The 20,779-nt window shown below is 27.6% G+C and overlaps 3 protein-coding genes across 5 annotated transcripts in view; 1 reads left to right on the forward strand and 2 right to left on the reverse strand.

Annotated features, from left to right (window-relative positions):
• Positions 1 to 29: 29 nt before the first annotated feature.
• On the reverse strand, positions 30 to 7,976 carry LOC127288611 (5'-3' exoribonuclease 1). Of its 3 annotated transcripts, XM_051316162.1 has the most exons (19): positions 7,690 to 7,976; positions 6,770 to 7,210; positions 6,252 to 6,699; positions 5,910 to 6,166; positions 5,706 to 5,836; positions 5,243 to 5,625; positions 4,865 to 5,157; positions 4,521 to 4,798; positions 4,169 to 4,445; positions 3,777 to 4,055; positions 3,558 to 3,718; positions 3,103 to 3,491; positions 2,580 to 3,034; positions 2,437 to 2,514; positions 2,336 to 2,356; positions 1,868 to 2,050; positions 1,436 to 1,663; positions 963 to 1,361; positions 30 to 891 (listed from the first exon to the last, which is right to left on the reverse strand). In XM_051316162.1, exons 1-19 carry the CDS (start codon positions 7,762 to 7,764, stop codon positions 733 to 735), a joined length of 4,935 nt encoding a protein of 1,644 aa, XP_051172119.1. In that variant the 5' UTR covers positions 7,765 to 7,976; the 3' UTR covers positions 30 to 732. The 3 variants fall into 3 exon arrangements, with proteins under 3 accessions (XP_051172119.1, XP_051172120.1, XP_051172121.1); XM_051316163.1 differs by lacking the exon at positions 2,336 to 2,356; XM_051316164.1 differs by lacking the exons at positions 1,868 to 2,050; positions 2,336 to 2,356.
• Positions 7,977 to 8,235: 259 nt separating this feature from the next.
• Positions 8,236 to 17,276, forward strand: LOC127288601 (uncharacterized). Its single transcript, XM_051316149.1, has 21 exons — positions 8,236 to 8,399; positions 8,520 to 8,993; positions 9,090 to 9,415; positions 9,475 to 9,588; positions 9,680 to 9,831; positions 9,925 to 10,325; positions 10,409 to 10,586; positions 10,721 to 10,932; positions 11,154 to 11,341; positions 11,434 to 11,561; positions 11,621 to 11,746; positions 11,863 to 12,000; positions 12,115 to 12,238; positions 12,324 to 12,892; positions 12,973 to 13,392; positions 13,458 to 14,010; positions 14,080 to 14,441; positions 14,520 to 15,346; positions 15,422 to 15,543; positions 15,605 to 15,783; positions 15,859 to 17,276. Exons 2-21 carry the CDS (start codon positions 8,533 to 8,535, stop codon positions 16,108 to 16,110), a joined length of 5,832 nt encoding a protein of 1,943 aa, XP_051172106.1. The 5' UTR covers positions 8,236 to 8,399; positions 8,520 to 8,532; the 3' UTR covers positions 16,111 to 17,276.
• Positions 16,523 to 20,779, reverse strand: part of LOC127288602 (uncharacterized) — a 31,852-nt gene continuing 27,595 nt past the window's right edge. Inside the window, exon 9 of the mRNA XM_051316150.1 lies at positions 16,523 to 19,980. Coding sequence (XP_051172107.1) covers positions 19,779 to 19,980 — 202 coding nt within the window. The 3' untranslated portion in view covers positions 16,523 to 19,778. The remainder of the gene's footprint in view (positions 19,981 to 20,779) is intronic.

The following is a 20,779-nucleotide window of genomic DNA, read 5'->3' on the forward strand; positions in this document are numbered from 1 at the left end:
TCGATATGTCATGGAATAATATTAAACAATTCACTTTTAAAGAATTCTTTATTTATTTTAAACAAAAAAAGTTTTGTGTTTTCAATTAACAAAAATAAACTGGATTTAATTTCACAATAATGATTTTATCATTTTTAAGCAATAATCAATTTATTACTTAAATATTTATACTTTTAAACCGGCAAAAAAGTATAATTTAAGTCATTTGTACAATCGAAAATTTTTCTTTTAAATGCACTGTACATTCAAAAAGTAAAAAAATGACTAATTTTTATCACAGTCAAAAAGAAAAAAAAAAGGAAAAAAAAACCTTGTGTCCTTATTCAAAATGCCAATTAGAAATATAAGAACAAATTTGAATAAAAAATGAAAATAAATTCTCATTTTTTTTTGTCAATAATAGACATAATCAAATTACGGTATTTATTATTATAAAATTAATATTGATCTTTAAAAATGAAAATAAAAAAATATAATAATATATTCTTTAAAATCAAAATAAATTAAAAAATAATTTGGAATTTCGTCGTAAAATGATTGATTTGTACATAAATTGAAAAAAAAAGGAAATAAGTACAGTGCATTAAGTAAAATTTACGTTAAATCAGTTCTTGTTTTCTTTAAAGATATGAAAATTGATTTCAGTAATAAAATATACGTCCTTTACGCTTAATATCATTACTTTCTAAAGTAGATTCAAGTTTACAGATTCCGATGCAAACAAGAATATAATCATTGTTTGTTTCCTCCATTAGATAGAGCTGCCGAACTGAAATTTGCAGCAATTCGAGATTTTTTCTGATTTCCTGATTTTTGTGTTTTCTGCGAATTATTTGTAACATTCTTTTTGTCCTCCACTTTCACGTGAGTTGTTTTTTCCTCCTTTGGTTTCTATAAATTGAAAAAAAAGATAACTCAAAATTCTGTTTTTAATTCAATTAATATTTAAAAAAATTTCTTACCTTCTGAGTATTTTCCTTTAAATTCTGATTACTCTTTTTCTCAGAGGATTCTTTTGTAGATTCTTTTTGGAATTTTTCATTCACAGGTTTATTAATATTTCTATTTTGTTTTTGTGCTTGCAAAGGAACGAAGGGTGTATTTTTCTTATAATCACCAACTTTAGGCCATTTTGGAGGATTAAGTCTTGGTCTTGGTGGTCCACAAGGAATGGCGGAATAATTATATGGCATAGGTGGTGGATTTCTCATAGGCTGATGATTCATTTGATGAATTTGTGGTGGTAACGGTGGCAGTGGTGGTCGAATATTATTGTTGTTTGGAAATCGTGAATTGTACCATTGTTGTGGTGGTGGTGGAGCCATAATTCTTGTATTTTGCACCTTATCCAATTGTAATTCCTATTGAGAAAATTATTATTTATTTTCAAAATACTTTTGTTTCTTTTTTTTTGGGATTAAAAATAAAAAATTACCTCATAAACTTTCTTGGCAGCATTTTCAGTCGCTTCAGGATAAGTAGAACAAAAGTCACCAATAAATACCCTCCTATCAGGTAAATAAATTTGCGCACAGACTAGATTATTTTGTTTACTAGTTATGAAAGTATAATGTGGGAGTCCTTTAAAATTATGTTGAAAATATGAAAGTAATTGCGAACTGTACCACTTTCCTTCGCGTTTTTTCTCATTTTCTCGTGCACGCTGAAAAAGAAAATTTTTCATTAGGCTAAAAAAATCAAGATATTAAAAAAAAGAGAAAACACAATTTAAAAAAAAAAGAGAAAACAATTGTTTTTACAGATAAAATAATTGATTCATTTTGTTTTAATTAAAAAGAATCAAAAGAACTTTTGAATAGAAAAAAAAGGAAAAGGTCGATGGGATCGCAAAGAGCGTGTGACATACATCAAATAACCGTTGTACCAACGGCGGAGCGTCTGATGTGTTGGGTGCATTTGGTGGTTGCGGAAACGTAAAAGGTTTGTTTGCTGTACTCGGCTCGGCAGCTAATGAAGGCGTTGTGCTGCTTTTTGTATTTTCATCGGAAATTTTCAGCATTGCCTTCAAAAATGCACTAGGATCTTGAGGCTACGGTTTTAGTAAATTTGTTAATTTTTATGATACAACATATATAATGTTAACATATATTACTTTAATTATTTAAAAAATTGTTAGTCAGGAAAATTTTTTTTTAAACATCACTATAACAATAGCACAAAAATTTGACAAAAAAAAAAAATAAATAAAACAGACAGCATGCAATACACTTTAATTAAAACAATTTTATAAAAATAAATAATAAAATTATACATTTTCTATTTTGTATTAAAGAAAAGATTTTAAATTTCAATTTATACAAAATTGTTTAATTACCCAATTTTGCATTTCCGTTTGCTGCATATTGTGTGAGTAAATATAACAAAGTGGTTAGAATAATTTTAAAACAACACAATGACCAAAATTGAATTACTTACCGAATTTTTGTTTCCATCAATAGGTGGCTTAGGTAAACTACTCAATGGAACAGGTGGTTGTTGTGGTAAATTGTTTTTCTGCATAAATAAAATCAAGTAAATTGAAATTCAAATATTTATAAATAATATATAATTTAATTTACCTGTAACATTCCATTCCAAAGTGCCTGGAACTCTGATGGATCTTTAGTATTGTTTTGTTGTTGCATTGGTTTGTTATGCATCGGTTGTGTAGGTTTTTTCATTAGCCTTGGATCTTGAGTATTAAATGGTAATTGTTGTGCTTTAAATTCACCAGCAGGGTTAGATTTAGCGTTCATTTGGGGCATGGTACGTGAAAATGGAAATTTCGTTTCACCATGCTTTGCAAAACCAGAAGGTGGAAATTGATTGTAATTGAAAGTAACAAAAGCACTGGAATTATTTTCACGCGTTGGTGGTGTTAATGAAATATTCGAGCGCCATGATTCAACTGGTGGAGCGTCTGATTTTCCCGATTTACCAAGTTCAACTCTTCTTCCATATGAGAGATTTATAAAATCTCTCGCTGATAATCTATAACCACGATTCTTTGAACATCCATGAATAACAATTCCTCCTAAAATATTATTGATTAAAAAAATATTCTGTTTTTTAAAAATTAATTTAAAATAAAAATGAACTTACCAACAAAAGGTTTGTCAAATATCGTTTCATATGTGTTATCCATTAAATTTTCTCCTTTCTGAATTCCGACAATTGTGCCCTTAAAACCAAGTGGTACAGTAAAACTCTCACGAACGGTAATTATTCTATCAAATACTTTATGATAGGCTTTGCCATCGGGTGCAAAATGTCCAGGATTTAAACTTGGTTTAAATAACAAATGTGGTTTCACTTGCATAAATACTGTCTTGTATGTTTTCTCAATTGTTTCGAGACACGAATCAACTTTGTTTTCGATGCTTAAAACAATTTCAGAATCTAAACTCTCAGTGCCGCATGTTCGACTTTCAATATTTAAAGTCTCCTGTTGTTCTTTCACCCAAGCAACAGCTTTGTCAAGCATATCAGTCCTAAAATTATAACAAATAACAAAAATTCCAAATTTCTAATTTTTCTTTAATTAAAAAAATACATACTCTTTTCCAAAAAGTTCATTGGCAAAATACATTTCACTTCCTGCGTTTCTTCCAAGATTTTCAAATAAAACGGGAAAATTTTGAATGTAATTTCGTAGAAGTTCAAGAGCTTTTGTACTATATAGCCATTGTCCATTTTCTTTTCTCGTGAAACCTGGAACCTTGAATAAAAATTTATTAATAATAAGAAAAATATATTCAAAAATAATAAATACATACTTCTTCATTTCTTTTGTTGAATTTCAAATTTAATCCAACATTTTGTCGTGCACCACCTAAATTCTGTTCAATTGAGCCTGGCATAACGAAAATAGTGCCTGTTATTTTACTCAAAAGATGACTGCCTATGCCCAAATGTTGAGCGGCTTTACTACCATGCATAAATAATAATCTTGTTTCTCTTTGCTTCTGTTTAACGTCATCCAAATTTGGTTCGGGAAATATTCTCATTGCTACTTTAACTCGTCTTGTTTTTAAGTCCACACCGGGATCATTTACCTGAATTAAAATAATTAATCTTAGGTTTCTTCAAAGCGCGTTTCATTCATAAATAATAATTATTCTAAATGTACAACAATTATAAAAAAAAAATAGAAAAAGAATTTATTTACCTCGCCCATTGCTCCATAATGTGGATGTCCTAACATGAAACAAACGCTCTTCGGTTTGAAAACATCACTGACACTAGTATATTGAACAAAACTTTTATTATGAACATTTATGTCCTTTAATGTAACTTGATAAGCGTACGGTGATTCAAAATCGCTCCATTCTTTTTCTAATGTCAATTTTCCCTGAGATCCAAAAATATATTTTCGTCCAACAATAAGACGAACATGTACTAGGATATCAATATTTCCAACATCAATTCCCAAACGAACTTTGTGACTGAAAAGAATAAAATTTAAAAATAAATAAAATAGAAAATAAAAAGTAAAACAACAATTAATGAAATAGAATTACTGTTCAATAATAGCTTTCTGTTGAAGTGCTCTTTGTTGAACTAATGGACCCTCAACCGCTTCTTTTATTGGATTATTTTGATTAGCCTGAGTGTCACACTGAAATTTCCATTTATCATCCGAAACAGCAACAACCAAGGCTTCTATCAAATGTGGCCAACCAACAAAAATCGATTTACCCAATATTTCATTTGCAACATCAGCTAGATCCGGTTTTTGTTTTGGTGTTATTTTCAACATCATATTTTCACCACGTGACGGTTGTTCGAAAACTTTAACCTTTAAAATACGTTTTTTTTTAAATATGTACAAAAATGTTAACCAACATTTAAAAAAGAAAATTACCTTTGCTTTTTGAAGAGAAGCAGTGTGCTCAATATGTTGTAAAGTAGGAAAACCGGGGAAATAAACACTCAATTTAACTCCTGGATACAATCCTTTCACTAATTTTTCCCGTGGAACTAATATTTCTTCACGATTAACGAGTTTACAATTGGCGTGACTTTTTATTGTTGGAAAATATTCAGGTACAGAATACTCTCCCATGTCTTCTTCACTGTAAGTGAAAATGCACATTGGACCATGGCTATTTCTTCCATTTTCCTCTTTTGTCAATTGCGAATCATATGGTGTCATGGCTAAAACGAATAAAATACAATTATTGCAATTTGAAAATTTCAATGTAACATATTAAATTCAATTTCAATATTAAATATCACTAACCATTAATTAATTGCTTTTCGTCAATAAATGGAATTAAAACAACAGCCTCCCATTCTTGTTTCTTGCCATTTAAATCGGTTTTAAAATCCAAAGGATAATAATCAATAATTGGAGATTCCGTTTGGGTTAATAAATTTTGATAAGCTTTTGGTAGTAATTCTTTACTGGCTGCTGGCAATACAGCCAATAATTGTTGAAACGGAAAGAAAGGATCTCCCATATCAAATTCCAATTTAAGATCCTTAAAGTCTTTTATATCTGAAATATATGGCGCATAGTGATGTGGATAATACCACGACCAACTACAACAACCATTATAATAATAATGCAAATTCCATTGAATTGCACGAACGTAACCTTCTGCCTGTGATCGTAAAACTTGTCTGAAAAAAAAATAAAAAATTGCACAATAAAAAACAAATGTGTAATAGAAAACAGAAAATGTGAAAATTAATATATTTACTCGTCAACGTTATGATAGTCCATTTTCTTCATATAATAATCTCTTTTATGTTGAGCGAACTCTAATTTATAAATTTCACTGTCTGAGTCTTCATCCATAATCTCTTCATCTTCTGAATTATCTAATAATAACTATGGGAAGAAAAAAATGTTCGAGTCATTTATATACAAACGAAAAGTGTTCTTTTAAGTGATAGAAACTTACTGAATCTTCAGTTGCCTTGATTAAATCTGCTAAATCTTTGCTTATTGGTTTCGAAGAAGTTGCTCCAAAATCTTCGAAATCCTCCTCGTTTCTTAAACTGAGTCTTTCAGTTTCATTAGGTCTTCTACCTGTTTTAGCTTCAAAATACTTTAAATCAGCGTACACCTCTTCAAATTGTTCAAAATCAAACTGACCCAGTCTTTCCATAAATTTTTCAAATCGTTCAAGATTCAACGTTCCTGCCTCGTTAATATAGCCTGCGAAAAAATATCCAAATTTAATACTTACAGCAAAATAAAATATGTTCAAAATACTAATAAACCAAAAAAAGGCGAAACAAACCTTCCAAAGTGGGAAGTACTTCCATATAAGCGTTATATAAAATTGGCAGTGCGCCATGAGCTATATGCAAATTTGGAAGATTCGGAATAAAATCGTTCCCGACTAAAAATCCCATCAATACCCAATCGTCAATAATTTTTTCAATATCAAACTCAAATGATAATTTATCTTTAACTGGAGAAAATTCATGTTCAAGATATTCTCTCATTAATGATAAATGTAAAAGACAAAAATTTGTTTCTTCAGCAGTTAAAATTTTTTTCTGTTTCTTTCCAAAAACCACCTCTTCACGCAATAAAGAAAAATGTGGCTCATGTGTACATAAACCTAACATAATAAGATCGGCATCAAGACCATATAAACAATGCCGTGTATTTGAATCATAATCTGGTTCAGATTTCATGTATCTAATATAGTCCATGATTTTGTGTTCTCCTTCACCAGGAACCTAAATTAATAACATAAATTTAAAAACCCTATTTTTAATTATAAGAAAATAAAAATAAAATTCAAAATACCTCTGAACCACTTAAAATGATTTTACACTTTTGCCAAAGTTTATCTGTGGAAATTTTATAAGTAATAAAATATTTCAAATGTTTTGTGAGTTTTGCCATAAATAATGTACCAGGTGTGATACAATTTGAATCAAATCTTGCTTCCTTTGGCAAATCAATGCCCTTTGCTTGGGCTTTCTTTTCTAAAAGTTCTGCTTCTTTCGCCGATCTGAATCTTCGACCTCTTTGTTGATTTATTTTCGCTCTTGGAGCAACACCATCAACAGCCATAAAAAATACTTTTTGTGGCTGAATCATTCTAAATAATATTTCAATATAATGAAATATATTTTTGAAAATATTTTCTTCAGAAATACGAAACTGTACATCTGCATCGTTTGGATGCGAACAACTATGTATAATACCATTCATGTCTAAGTATAAATTATCAAATTCTGGTATCTATAAAAAAAAAGAGAATTTATCAATATAATTTTCCAAAAACAATTTTTTATTTCTTACATTAAAAAAATATCTAAAAAAGACTTTTTAACGTAAAAATAAAATTGCGATTGATGTTGTAATTTTAAGTAATTGCCAAACCATGTGTAAATATTTAGCGACCTTAAAATGATCTTGCATTGTTGTATAGGTACAAGAAAAAAAAATGTATTTTTAACATTTAATCAGCGAATTACAAATTCATGATAAATTTCTCACAACAAATTTATATCAATTAATGTATTGATGATTTTTTATTCTAATTTTTATAATGAATTTAAGATATAATAGTGATTAAATTAGTTGAAAAAAAAAAAAAACATCGACTTATGGTGGAAACAGTAGAGGAAAAAACAAGGTTATGTTATACCCAATTAAAAATGTTAAACAATAATTGAAACTAATAAAGTTTAATAATATTTAATAAAAAACATAAATACCTGGTAATCCTTTAATTTTTCACTTAAACAAGGATACCTTTCACTTATGTATCTAAAAAACTTAGGGACTCCCATGTTGTCTGATGATCACTGGACCTTTAATATTTCTAGAAATGAGACTGTAATACTCTTTAAAATAACAAATAATCTATTTATCGAAAGTACACAGTTAAAGTGCAATTTTACTTCTTTATTAAAAATTTATCATGCAGATAAGAATATTAAGCAAAATCAACTAATAATAAAAAGCACAAAAAGCAGTTGTAGATAAGCAGACATTTTGTGACGCGCAACATTACAATTTGCGTGCGCAACAGGCGCGAAATTTACATTTTCAAATAATTTATTTTTAAAAAAAATAGAAACATTATTATTGGAAAAAATTAATAATTTTAAAATGAAACAAGACTTTTTCCGTGTTAATTATTTAAAAAATTGACAATATTGTGTTTACAATGTTGAAGGTTAATTTTAAATACATTTTTTGACAGGAAGCAGACACTTAGTTGACATGCGCAAACCGTCACAACAGCTGATGCCGTCATACGTCACTTGATATTGTGATTTTGTATTGTTTTGCAGGTGTATAAGATTATGGATTAATTGAAAGAAAATGAAAATCTAAATGTAAATTGTGATATCAAAGGTGCATATATCTTTCTTTGATAATGTGTCCAATTGACACAATACAATATTCAACAATTTTCAAGGTAAATTCCAAAAATCAATGTGTATTTGTTTTTTGAATTTATTTTTCCCTGTCAAAATTTAACAATTAAAATATAATTAACATAATAATTAAAGACTAAAATCTTAATTTATATTAACAGCCAAAGTTTCATAATGACGAATCCTGCATTAAATGTTTTATTAACCGGAGATCCAGAAGTAACCACAGACAATGATAAAGTTATCAATTTGATTGAGGAAAATCTTTTCAAATTACATTGTTTAATTAAAGCAAATGAAATTAATCTTTGCACAAGACATGAATATCAGGGAAAAGAATTACTTGCATTCACAACTGGAAAAGTGAATTTATGTCTCTATTATCTTTTTGATGTTTCTCTACCGCCAATAATAAAATATATACCATGGTTTCTTTCGCCAAGTAAAACAATATCGTCAATTTGTTTTGATCCATCGGGATATTGGCTTTTGGTAGCTAGTCAGGATGGCTCACTACATATAGTGGCTGCTGCCAGTTTAGTTGACTCAAAAAGAAAAACTAATCAACAAAAATGGAAAGATGCAGATGACATTATATCCCTGACATCGTTAAATTCACAATCGTGTTGTTCTAGGTTCGTACTAGATATATTTTTATAAAATTTTAAAACAAAAATTGCTAAAAAATTTCAAACTTTGAAAATTGATACATTTTTTTTTTTGTTAAACAGACCAAGTTCATTGATATGGTGGCAATGTATGTCAACATCTTGTCAAACTGGTATCATTGGAACAGAACAAGGAGAAATATTGTTCATTGATTTAGATACAGGACAACAAATCGGTTTAACACGAATTGATGGTTATATTTCGAATTTTCAAATTTGCCAGGACACTGAATTGGATACGATTAATCTCATTATAACTAGTCAATCAAAAAAACAATGGTTTCTTATTTTGGAGCAACCTGCCAAGGGTTATATTTACACACAGAGCAATGGTTCAAGTTCTACTTCAGCAGAGGACAATGAAAATTCTTTTACTTCGACTATAAAAAGTAAATTTTAATTAATATTTATTGTATTTATTGTAAATAATTTTTGAAATATTCCACAGAATGGCAAAGTAAATCTCGACTCAAGGGATTGAAGCAGCTTTCTTTTGATAATTTTAGTATTCTTAGAAAAAAAACAACAAAAAGTAAATATGGCAGTTCTCCTTTAGCGTCAGGTATAAAAATTTCATAATAATAATATTAAAAAAAATACTCTAAATAGTTAAATACTGAAAAATAAAACAATTTTAATTGTAAAATTTTCAGCGACAATCAGTGGTAATTATTCTCAATGTAATGGTTCAGAAAATTCGATGAATCCTTTACCAGCGATTAGTCCTGCATTTTTGACTTTACATTATGTTGATCATGGACGTCGTTTATACAGTCGATATTTTTCACCTAAAAATCTTTTAACAGTAAGAATATAATTATTTATATTTATTAATATAAATATATAATATTTATATATTTATAAAAAACAATATTATTTTAATGTTTCTTTTTTTTAGATTCATGAAAATAGTACATCTTTACTTCCATTGTGTGCATATAAATTACCTGATTACAGTAAAGACATAATATTAACACAACATTTATTTTACGTTATTGATCGACTTTCATCTAGATTATTAATAATATCACGCTCTCTGTCTCAAGACAAATTAAATGGAAATTCTCAATTTAATCGAGAATCCATAATTGCTCAATTTTCATTTGGAAAACGAAATGAAGTTATAAATGGACTGTTTGTTGCTAATAGTTGTGATAAAAATATCCAAGAAAATTCTTTTCACAATAACGAAGAAATATACACAATTACAAAAGTTATTAAAGATCTTAAAATTAAACTTGTTCCTGTAAATTCATGTATTATTGTTACAAATTGTGGAATTTATCGTGTCACTCTAAGGTTTGTAAATATTTCAATTTTAATTGAATTGAAAGTATATATTTATAATTTAAATAAATAATTTTTTATAATATTATTTTCAGGTGTAGTTTGTTATCAATTTTTATGGATTTAATTATCAGTCGAGCGGAGTTGGATAAAGCGAGAAGATTGGCTAAAATATTTGGCTTACACGTTCGACAATTACTGGAATATGCTGGTGATATTCTTTTGGCGAATGATAAATTTTATCAAGCCACTACTATGTTTAAAGAAGCAAAGGTGAGTTTTTAATTTTTACTAAAAGAAATTTTGTTATTTTATTTTTATTGCTTTAAAAATGTTTTTTCAAAATAACCTTTTGTTTTCCATTAAATTAATTAAATTATAAATATGATTTTCTTTTGTATCAATAGTGTCGACCTTCGAAGATATTTGCAAAACTCGCATCAGTGGGATGCACGTCAGAACTTTTAAATTGTCTCGTTCATTGTCTGGAAAATCTTTCGCAATACAAACTGTCGATTGCAGAAAGAATGTCCTTGTCAAATTTAAGTATAATAGCATTCACAGAATTATCCGTGAGGGCTACATCTCCAAGGGAGCAGAATATTCACAAAAAATTCACGTACGTTGCTTATATTTAAATTTTTTTTTTAAATAAAAATTATCGTTTAAAATTATTAAATTCAATTGATTAACAAAATTTTAACGCAATATATTAATTAATGTTAATTAAATTAACGAAAATAAATTAATGAAATTAAATTAGTTATTAAAATTATGGATAAATATATATTTTTAAAAAATTATACAATATAAAGTATTTTAATTAATCCTTTTTTTTAGTGAGTTTTTATCGACAAATGTGTTTTACGATGAACTTGTGGCAGTCAGTATAATTGGTCAAGCGCACCTATGGAATATTTTACATCATTTAGTAATTAAAAGAGGCCTTTTTGCTCAAGTATTAGATATACTTATGAAGACTTTACCTTTGTTTTTTAACTTTAAAAATTCACATCTTAACACTAATAGTAAGTGCTTTTTTAAAATTAAATGTTCTTAATTAAAATTAATGTAGAAATCATTACAGTTTTTTGTGTATTAATTTGAAATTTTATTGCAGATGATTTACTAGTTACCATAAGTGAACCAATTTTAATTCGTGGAATGATAGGAAATCTCAGTATTGCTAAAAGTCACATGTCATTCGTTCTTGCAAATCTTTCTTCTCTACAAGTGTTTGTCCTGCAGGTAAGCCTTTTAAAATAATCAACTTAATTTTAATTATTTATTAAATATTTTTGTTTCAGAGGTTAATTTTGTTATACGATCCAACAAATCCTGTTCTGAGGCCTTTAATGGCTCAATGTAAATCGAGAAAAAGAAGTGATTCCCGAAATTCACTCACTAATTCATTAGAAGCATTAGACGTTCAGGTAAAACATTACAGCTTGTATTTTATTAATTTAATTTATTTGGAACGCCCTCTAAAGAACGATTATTTTTTATGGAAAAATTATGTTAATTAAATAAAATTAATTTCGATTTCCAGGAAGAAATGTTTAATTTATCGGAGAAAATAGTGGAAATGTTTTTAATGATTTTACTTGCACTTATTCAAAAAACAACACCTGTTTTTAATCATAATTCAGATTTGATGAAAATGATCTCCCTATCGAGAGTAAAACAGGTAAAATTTTCCATTAAATTCTTTTCCTTTTTTTTATTATTAAATTCTTTTCTTGATTTTTATTTACAATTTTAATTTACAAATTACAATTTCAACAAAAATATAAATTTACAGAATTACAAAGAAGCGTCGAATTTACAATATAAACGAAGATTTATAAGTGCTGGTTTTTCGCATGTCGCTCTCCTCAGGAATAAAATCATCTACAATTGGGGTAGTACAATCACTGGATGTTTCGGTAAATAATCCTATTTTTCTTTAATTTTATAATTTATTATATTTTTATTTTTATTAACATCTCTAATGTTTGATTTTATTTTTAGGTATAGGTCCAGTGACGGGATCAGTGTACGAAACACCCCAAGAAATAATAATATTCCGCCGAATGGGAATTGAAGTGATTAGCGTGTCAAGTGGACATTGTCACATATTGGCATTGACAAATAATGGAATTTATGCATGGGGTGGAAATCAATATGGACAAGTTGGTTTAGAATATCTCTCACAATGTCCCAGTCCACAATTAATTTCATCCCTATCAAACGAGACAATTGTTGACGCTGTGGCAGGTCAATATCATTCGGTTGCCTTGACATCCGATGGACGTGTTTTCACCTGGGGCTGGGGAGTTCATGGTCAATTGGGTCATGGTACAATTGAAAATTTCTTCATTCCAACTGTGATTCAATCATTAATTGGTATTTCAATAAAATATATAACGGCTGGACACGCACATACAATGATATTGTCGTCAGAAAATATTGTTTATGTTTTTGGTTGTAACAATGTTGGACAATTGGGAACTGCAAATACAAAAAAATATTTAATTCCCACTGTTGTTCAATTATTATCGGAAAAAATATCATTGATTGCAACTAAATATTTTCATAATGTAAGTGACAATTTATATTAAAATTTTATATTAACTCTATTTGAATTATTATTAATTGTTTAAAAATAAATATTTTTCAGCTCGCTGTCACAAGTACAAATAAATTGTACATATGGGGTATAAGTCCGCGAGAATTGCAAATGCAAAAGTTACGTGTATGCGATTTTGAGTCAATGGATAAGAAACAAAATTGTTTGTCACCATCTTCATCAGTTAATGATGATCAAAAAAATTCAGATGAACAAAATTTGGCACAAAATTGCACAAGTCAACGAATTTCTGATATATCACTTTGTAATGGAGATTCACACAAAAATAAGGATTGTAAAACATTTATAGAAAATCATTTTTCTACTTCAAATCAAAATGAGACGAAAAATAGTGAAAAAATATCAAAAGAAGAAGAACAGAGCAAAAGTTTTAAAAATTCTAAATTGTCTCGATCTTATTGGATGCCAACATTGGTTGATACGAGTTTGGTTAAAGGAAAAATTGTCCAGGTATTTATATTAATAATTTAATTTTTCAATCTTTTTTTTTTTACCAAATTTATATTTTTTTACAGGTATCAACCGGTTGGAATCATTCGGCATTGATAACAAAAGATGGAACAGTTTACATTTGGGGTAAAAATTCAAATGGACAATTGGGTAACAATAATCGATGTGATGTTTTTAGACCCACTCCATTAATTTACAATCCAGTTTTATCGTTTTCTCAAGTTCCCTCAAAAAGCGCTGGACGCCATTCAAATGACGATGAGAATGGTTTAGTTAAAAATGGCACAACCACAAATCGTCGGGGGAACAGTGTAAAGGAAAATTGTGACAATGATGACAAGGACATTGACAATAAACGAAGTGAAATTAATGATGAAAATGATGAGGATTTTGTTGATAATGTTGTTAATAATAATAATGATCATGATGACGAGGATGATGATAATGAAAGTGCTTCCGATAATGATGACGATGAAATTAGAGATAGTTCAAATTACCACAACGATTTTAATGAAAAAGATATTGATGATTTTGAAAATTGTATAAATTCAAATAATTCAGTTATGAAAGCCGTTGAAATTTCGTGTGGAAATAATTATACTGTTGCAGTACAACAAGGTTTGTTCATATTTTTCTTAATTTACATTTCTCTTTTTTAAATTTAATTTAAAAAAAATTTTTTTTTAGGAGGAGCTATTTTAGTTTGGGGTAGAATAGGAATTTCTCCCTCGAAACCACCAAATCTGGTCCAAAGAAAACGATCAGATAAACAAAACTGTGATAATGTTGAAGAGACTTCAGTAACACTTAAATATTTATTTAATACGTTTGGATCGCAAAAAAATGAAGGTGTCGTATATATAAGTAATCCTAGTCAAGTACCTAACATTCCAGCACCAATTATTTCTTATCAAAGTTATGATATTGTTCCACTCGTTGGATTTATGCCGACACTTGATTTAGTTGAAGAAATTCCCGGTGAACGAATTCTTCATTTTACATTGGAGCAATTTATTGGATTTTACGATGTACATAAAATTATGAAAAAGGTACATTATTGTTATTTTTTAAATTAGTTTTTAATTATTTAATAACGATTTTTGAATATAAATAAAATTTATTTACAGTGCATTGCTTTGGGTAATCATCAAGCTTGCGCAAAATTGTCATTGTTAGAACACAATTTCTCTGAGTCATTGATGTATCAATTGAAATCGGTGATGAATTTAGAATTGGAGAATGAAATCAAAGGAGCGAATAATATTGGAGAATTGTCAAGTGATGAAAAACAATTTGATTTAAAGGAAACGAAAACAATAATTGAAGATGTTAAAGAAGTGGGAAAAGTGGAAATTAAAGATGAAAAAACAAAATTCGATTTTGATGATCAAAATGAAGAAAATCAATTTATGGCGAAATCATCGACACTCGATAATTTAAATTACAAATCTTTATCGTTATTCAATGAACAAGTTCAAAATGATCTTGTCAATAGTTTCGAGGAAAGTGTCAATAAATCACGAATTAAAATGCCAACAAGTAAATCGATGGATACACTTTCTTCGATGGAAAATGAATTGTTTACTTTTAATTGTCAAGGTGGATCGGAGGAAATGTACGGTCGAGCTGAGGAAGAAAATATATCAGAACACATGACAATGACAAATAGCGTCACTATTGATGATGAATTAGCGAGTGATAATTCTTCCATGAGAATGAAAATCGATGATTTCATTTCTGATTATAGTGAAACGAGTGGCATAAAAAAAGCAATGAATATCGTTGAATTTTACATTAAAGAAACTGAAAATTTCAATCACGCAATTGTTCGTGATGTTTTATTGAAAGCTATTAATATCTGGCTTGATCTACGTCTTCCTCTTCAATATCTTGAACAAGTCTTCCTCCATAATTTAGAAAAAGTATTTTATCCATTGGGATTGATTCTTTTTTGGTAAATTAATTTTGTTTTCTTCTCTTTTTCTTCGAATTTTTTTACAAAAATTTTTAATTGATTTTTTTTTCTCAGCAAAAATAATGTAACTGAAGGTGCAAATAACGATGAGAAAAGTGTGACAAATGCAATTAATTCATTGTCAACAAAATTAACATTAAATATTTGTTCTACACTCTTGCAATATATTAATGAAGGTAAATTATCTATTTTTTTTCAAGTGAAAATTCAACTTTTGATTGTTAAATTCATTTTCAGGAAAATCAACTCCAGAGTATGTAGAACTTCTTTCTCAATTAATTGCTAAATATTTTGGACCACCATTAACGGGTTATCCTGGATCAAGTGGGAATCACACAATGGAACAAATGTTAGAAGGAATGAAATCTACGTTATCTTCGAAACAAAGCGATCCCAGACCTTTTATACACATTAAGGTTTTTTTTATTATTCATTATTATTATTATTATTTTTAAAAAATATAGTAATAATGGATTAAATTATTGTTTCAGGATCCTGAAAAAGTGTCTCGATTATTAGAAATAAAAAAAGATACAATGGTTTTTACATGTGGGCATTATTATCCAATTTCATCGTCGGAATTTCTGCCACGTTTGGAAACAGAATTATTAGTTTCTCATCTTCCTTGTACCGCGGAAGTTTTGGGACGTGTATTTCAACAAAAAGGACAGTTGGAAACCCTTTGTCCTCAGTGTATACCTCGTGCTCTTCAGACAGTCATTAATAACTCAACTAATAGATAAGAAATTAACTTGTGCTCCTTTCCACTAAAATATTACACCAAATAATTTGGACTTCCAAAGGTTTTTATTACATGACATTATTTATTAATCAAGTATTACATTAAACATCAGACTACTATATTTATATAGTTTATATTTCATATATACCAAAAGTTGTGTTTTAATCAAATTTTCATATATATATATTAATATATAATCTGACGTCATACAAAATGTAAAATATAGTCATTTATTGTAATTTCGATGATTTTACTGAATTATCAAAACCGAATTTATATTTTACAGTTTCTTAGGAAAAAAAAATATATATTACATTTTTAAATATAATTCAATAATAGAATTAATTTAAAATAATTGAATACTAATTATATATTTTAGAATTGGATATATGGATTTAAAGATACGTACATCGTTAAAAAATATCGTGATTATTTTATTCTAAATATTTTGACTGAATAATACAAAATTTTACATACATTTTACATGGAAATATGCGCACATACATTTTCGAAGGCCTAATTAGTATTGATATTAAATATTCAACACTTTTTTTTTTATAATTACAACTAACAGTGTAGGTTACATAGGCCTTGAACTATATTTTCGAGCAAATGTTATTTTTTATTTTACGCAAAAAGAGAAATTTTTTTTGTTTCAAAGATTTGTTTTCTTTGTACAAAAACAATTTTATATTTATCTGGTTTGAGCGTCTCCGACCTCCTTCCTTTTTTTTATCTATTAACTAATTTAGTAACATGCACACTTTTTAAAAAAGTTATATATATGTACAAATTGATTGGCTTGGCTAGAAATTAAAACAACATATGGTAAAATTTTAATACTAATCATTACTAGATTGATTTTTTTTTGTGAATGATAGCGTAAACAATGCTTATTTTACAATTTATTGAGTTATTAAAAATGAAATATGTTTAAGCGTGAATGAAATGGAAGAAAAGTTTATATTTTTTTTAATACATACAAAAGGAATTAGAATTTTTCTGAAAAATTCATTCACAAGAATTTTTAATGTTAAACAAACATTTTATAACGCCATAAAACAACAAAATGAAAATAACATGTGCATTCTAGAACTAAATATAACAAGAAATATTGTTTGGAACAGTTCAACAATAGAATTATCAAAAAAGGGAGAAATAAAAACACCTGTCAGAAATAAATTAATCATTTCCAAAGCGAAATCAATCATAAAATTAAAATAGATTTAAAATTTCCATTTTTTTTCACTAATTTGTCGTATTTATTAATAAATTATCAATTGTTAATTATTAATTTATAATTTATTAAATTTAAATAAATTTTAATTGTAATTTAAAAAAATTCAAAAAGTAAAAATAAACTTTTCTTTAGTGAAATTTCTTTTTACTTTCAAAATAAATTTTGAAAGAGTATACACTTGAGGTGTGACAGTACTGTAATTATTTCCCAATTTTTCGACGTACTTATGGAATAGAATATAAGCAGATGTAAAAATGAAAAAACAAAGTAAACAAAAGAATTACATATTACATACTTTTCACAAACATACAAATTATTAGATATTATCTAGTCCACAGTCTGACATTGTTAAAGTACAACAAAGTTAATACGCGTTTCAATGAATGTTTAAAATACATTAAGAATGTAATGAAAAATGATAGATAAATTATATATATATATATAAATGAATAAGTACACACAGTTTCTGTTTCACTGATTAGATCTATTTTTCAATGATCTTTCTATTCTTTACATATTATTAAGAATCTTGAAAAAATTAAAAATTTTTTTTTGTTTTTTTCTAGCAATCATTAAAAAACACATGTAGCTAATATGTAAAACAGAGACATTAAATAAATTTCGGCAAGATAATTTGCAATAATAGAAATTTTTTCATTTTCATTCGAATAATTAAGAATAGAAGGAAAATTAAACACTTCTTTGAGTGTATTTTTTTTTTTAAATATGTACAAAAAAGAATTTTTCTATTCGGAATGTATTTAGAGGAAACTAAAACGATTTAAAAAAAAGAGTAAATACGTTACGATAAGATAACACATGCGCATTATTTAAAATAAAGAATTGCACTTATTGTTTAAAATCCTCTCTGGGGCTTTTTTTTTTATGAAGCTGAAGCTGGCACCTACTTATTAGCACCCATTTAATTTTTGAAATATTCAAGTTGGTATTAAAACAAAAGAATATCATTTGTCAAAAATCTAAACATCAAAAGGAATGTATATAATTCAAAGGTTATTCATTAGAAAACAAATGAATAACAAGAAAAAATATCAAAAAAGAATTTAAATATTTTTTAAAATAAATAATGAAAATAATAACGACAACATTGAAATTTACAATAACAAATTATTCTTTTATTATTAATTAATAAATGCATTTAGAAATAGGAAAAATATTATTACTTTTTTTAAAACAAGTAGAAGTTAAAGAAAAATAATTTAATTTTTAAAAGATTATCCGTTCAACTTCTACGAAAATTTTTTAATTTTTCTCGACAATAAAATTTAACAGTTCCCAATTTTTTTTCAGTCTATTGGGGATTAAAAGAAGTTTAAAAAAAATTGTGATCGCGAGACTTAGATTCCAAACGAAATTTCCAAGATTTAACGTTGAAAATTCGAGAAAAAAATTCCAATTTCTGCCTTGAATAAAATTTAACGGTTCCCAATATTTTGTTAGTCTACTGGGGACCCAAGGAAGCTAAAAAAAAATTGCGACCGCGGGACTCGAACTCTGGACGAAATTACAGAGATTTTTCATCCATAATTTAAGAAAAAAAATTCCAATTTCTGCCTTGAATAAAATTTAAATGTTTCCAATATTTTTATAGTCTACTGGGGACCCAAGGAAGCTAAAAAAAAATTGCGACCGCGGGACTCGAACTCTGGACGAAATTACAGAGATTTTTCTTCCATAATTGGGGAAAAAAAATTCCAATTTCTCCCAGAGTTCGAGTCCCGCGGTCGCAATTTTTTTTTAGCTTCATTGGGTCCACAGTAGACTAAAAAAATATTGTAAACCGTTAAATTTTATTCAAGGCAGAAATTGGAATTTTTTTCTCGAATTTTCAACGTTAAATCTTGGAAATTTCGTTTGGAATCTAAGTCTCGCGATCACAATTTTTTTTAAACTTCTTTTAATCCCCAAAAGACTGAAAAAAATTGGGAACTGTTAAATTTTATTGTCGAGAAAAATTAAAAATTTTTCGTAGAAGTTGAACGGAAAATCTTTTAAAAATTAAATTATTTTTCTTTAACTTCTACTTATTTTAAAAAAAGTAATAATATTTTTCCTATTTCTAAATGCATTTATTAATTAATAATAAAAGAATCATTTGTTATTGTAAATTTCAATGTTGTCGTTATTATTTTCATTATTTATTTTAAAAAATATTTAAATTCTTTTTTGATATTTTTTCTTGTTATTCATTTGTTTTCTAATGAATAACCTTTGAATTATATACATTCGTTTTGATGTTTGAGATTTTTGACAAATGATATTCTTTTGTTTTAATACCAACTTGAATATTTCAAAAATTAAATGGGTGCTAATAAGTAGGTGCCAGCTTCAGCTTCATTTTTTTTTTTTAGTGGATAGCCTTTTTAATTTATTTTATACGGATGTTCAATTGCTTTTATTCAGATGCACTATTTTCCGGAATAATGAGAGCCAATGTTAGAAGGTGGTCCTCTGTGATGATGGTGGTGATGCTTGTGTCCCGGACCAGAATATCTACTTCCAGGTCTCGAGTGAACAATGGCGTAGTGATCACTATTCGTTGATATGGATCTCGTAGAATTCATTGTGGATCCGCCGGAAGCATAGCCGGGTTTACCATTCAAAGAATACCTGAAAAGATAATAAATGTTTAAAAATCCCAAGTTTCAAACGGTAACAATTTTTTCTTTTAAATAAAATAGAAACAATATAATAAATAATAAACAAAATTAAAATAATTAAAATAAAAAAAATAATTAAATAAAAAAAAATATAAATATTGAATAAAAATATAAAAGTGAATAAAATAAAAATTTACATTTAATTAATAAAAATATTTGTAAATAAATAAATTGAACCAGTCGACATTAATTAATTTGCATCAAATGAAGTATCGGGCATTGTTACATTGTACTTCCGTGTCCTCTCTCGTTACAATAAATGTATATATAGATATATATATATACGAATGTCAGTGAAGCGATACGTATATAGTTAAGTATGGAAATGCGGAAATCTCTTGTCTGTTATAGCGGCCGGTTGCGCGGAGATGAAAAAGAGAAAGAATAGAATCTAGTGCAGACGAAGATATCTTTCTACATTAACTATATGCTGGGAAACTGTTACGAAAGGATGAAACAAGTTAATTCAAAAATTGTTCCCGTACAATCTTTCATTGCTATACGGCGCGCTCTTCCAGGAACAAAAAGCATGAGGTCTCCTCTCTTTCAATTCAATGGTCATTGTTTAGGTTTGCTCTTTCCTAATATAAAACCATGCATATATGTGCAACTATTATAATGGTGAAAAATAAACAAAATAATACAATTATTTTTTCACACTACATGTATTACCGCTTCGATAACAACCATTGAATTTCTCTTACTTCCATTCTATTATTCTTTTTCTATTTCTACAATTTTCAATTTAA

Source organism: Leptopilina boulardi, unplaced genomic scaffold, assembly GCF_019393585.1.
Source record: "Leptopilina boulardi isolate dan_hultmark-lab unplaced genomic scaffold, ZJU_Lbou_2.1 LbouV2_392, whole genome shotgun sequence".
NCBI classification, from domain to species: Eukaryota; Metazoa; Arthropoda; class Insecta; order Hymenoptera; family Figitidae; genus Leptopilina; species Leptopilina boulardi.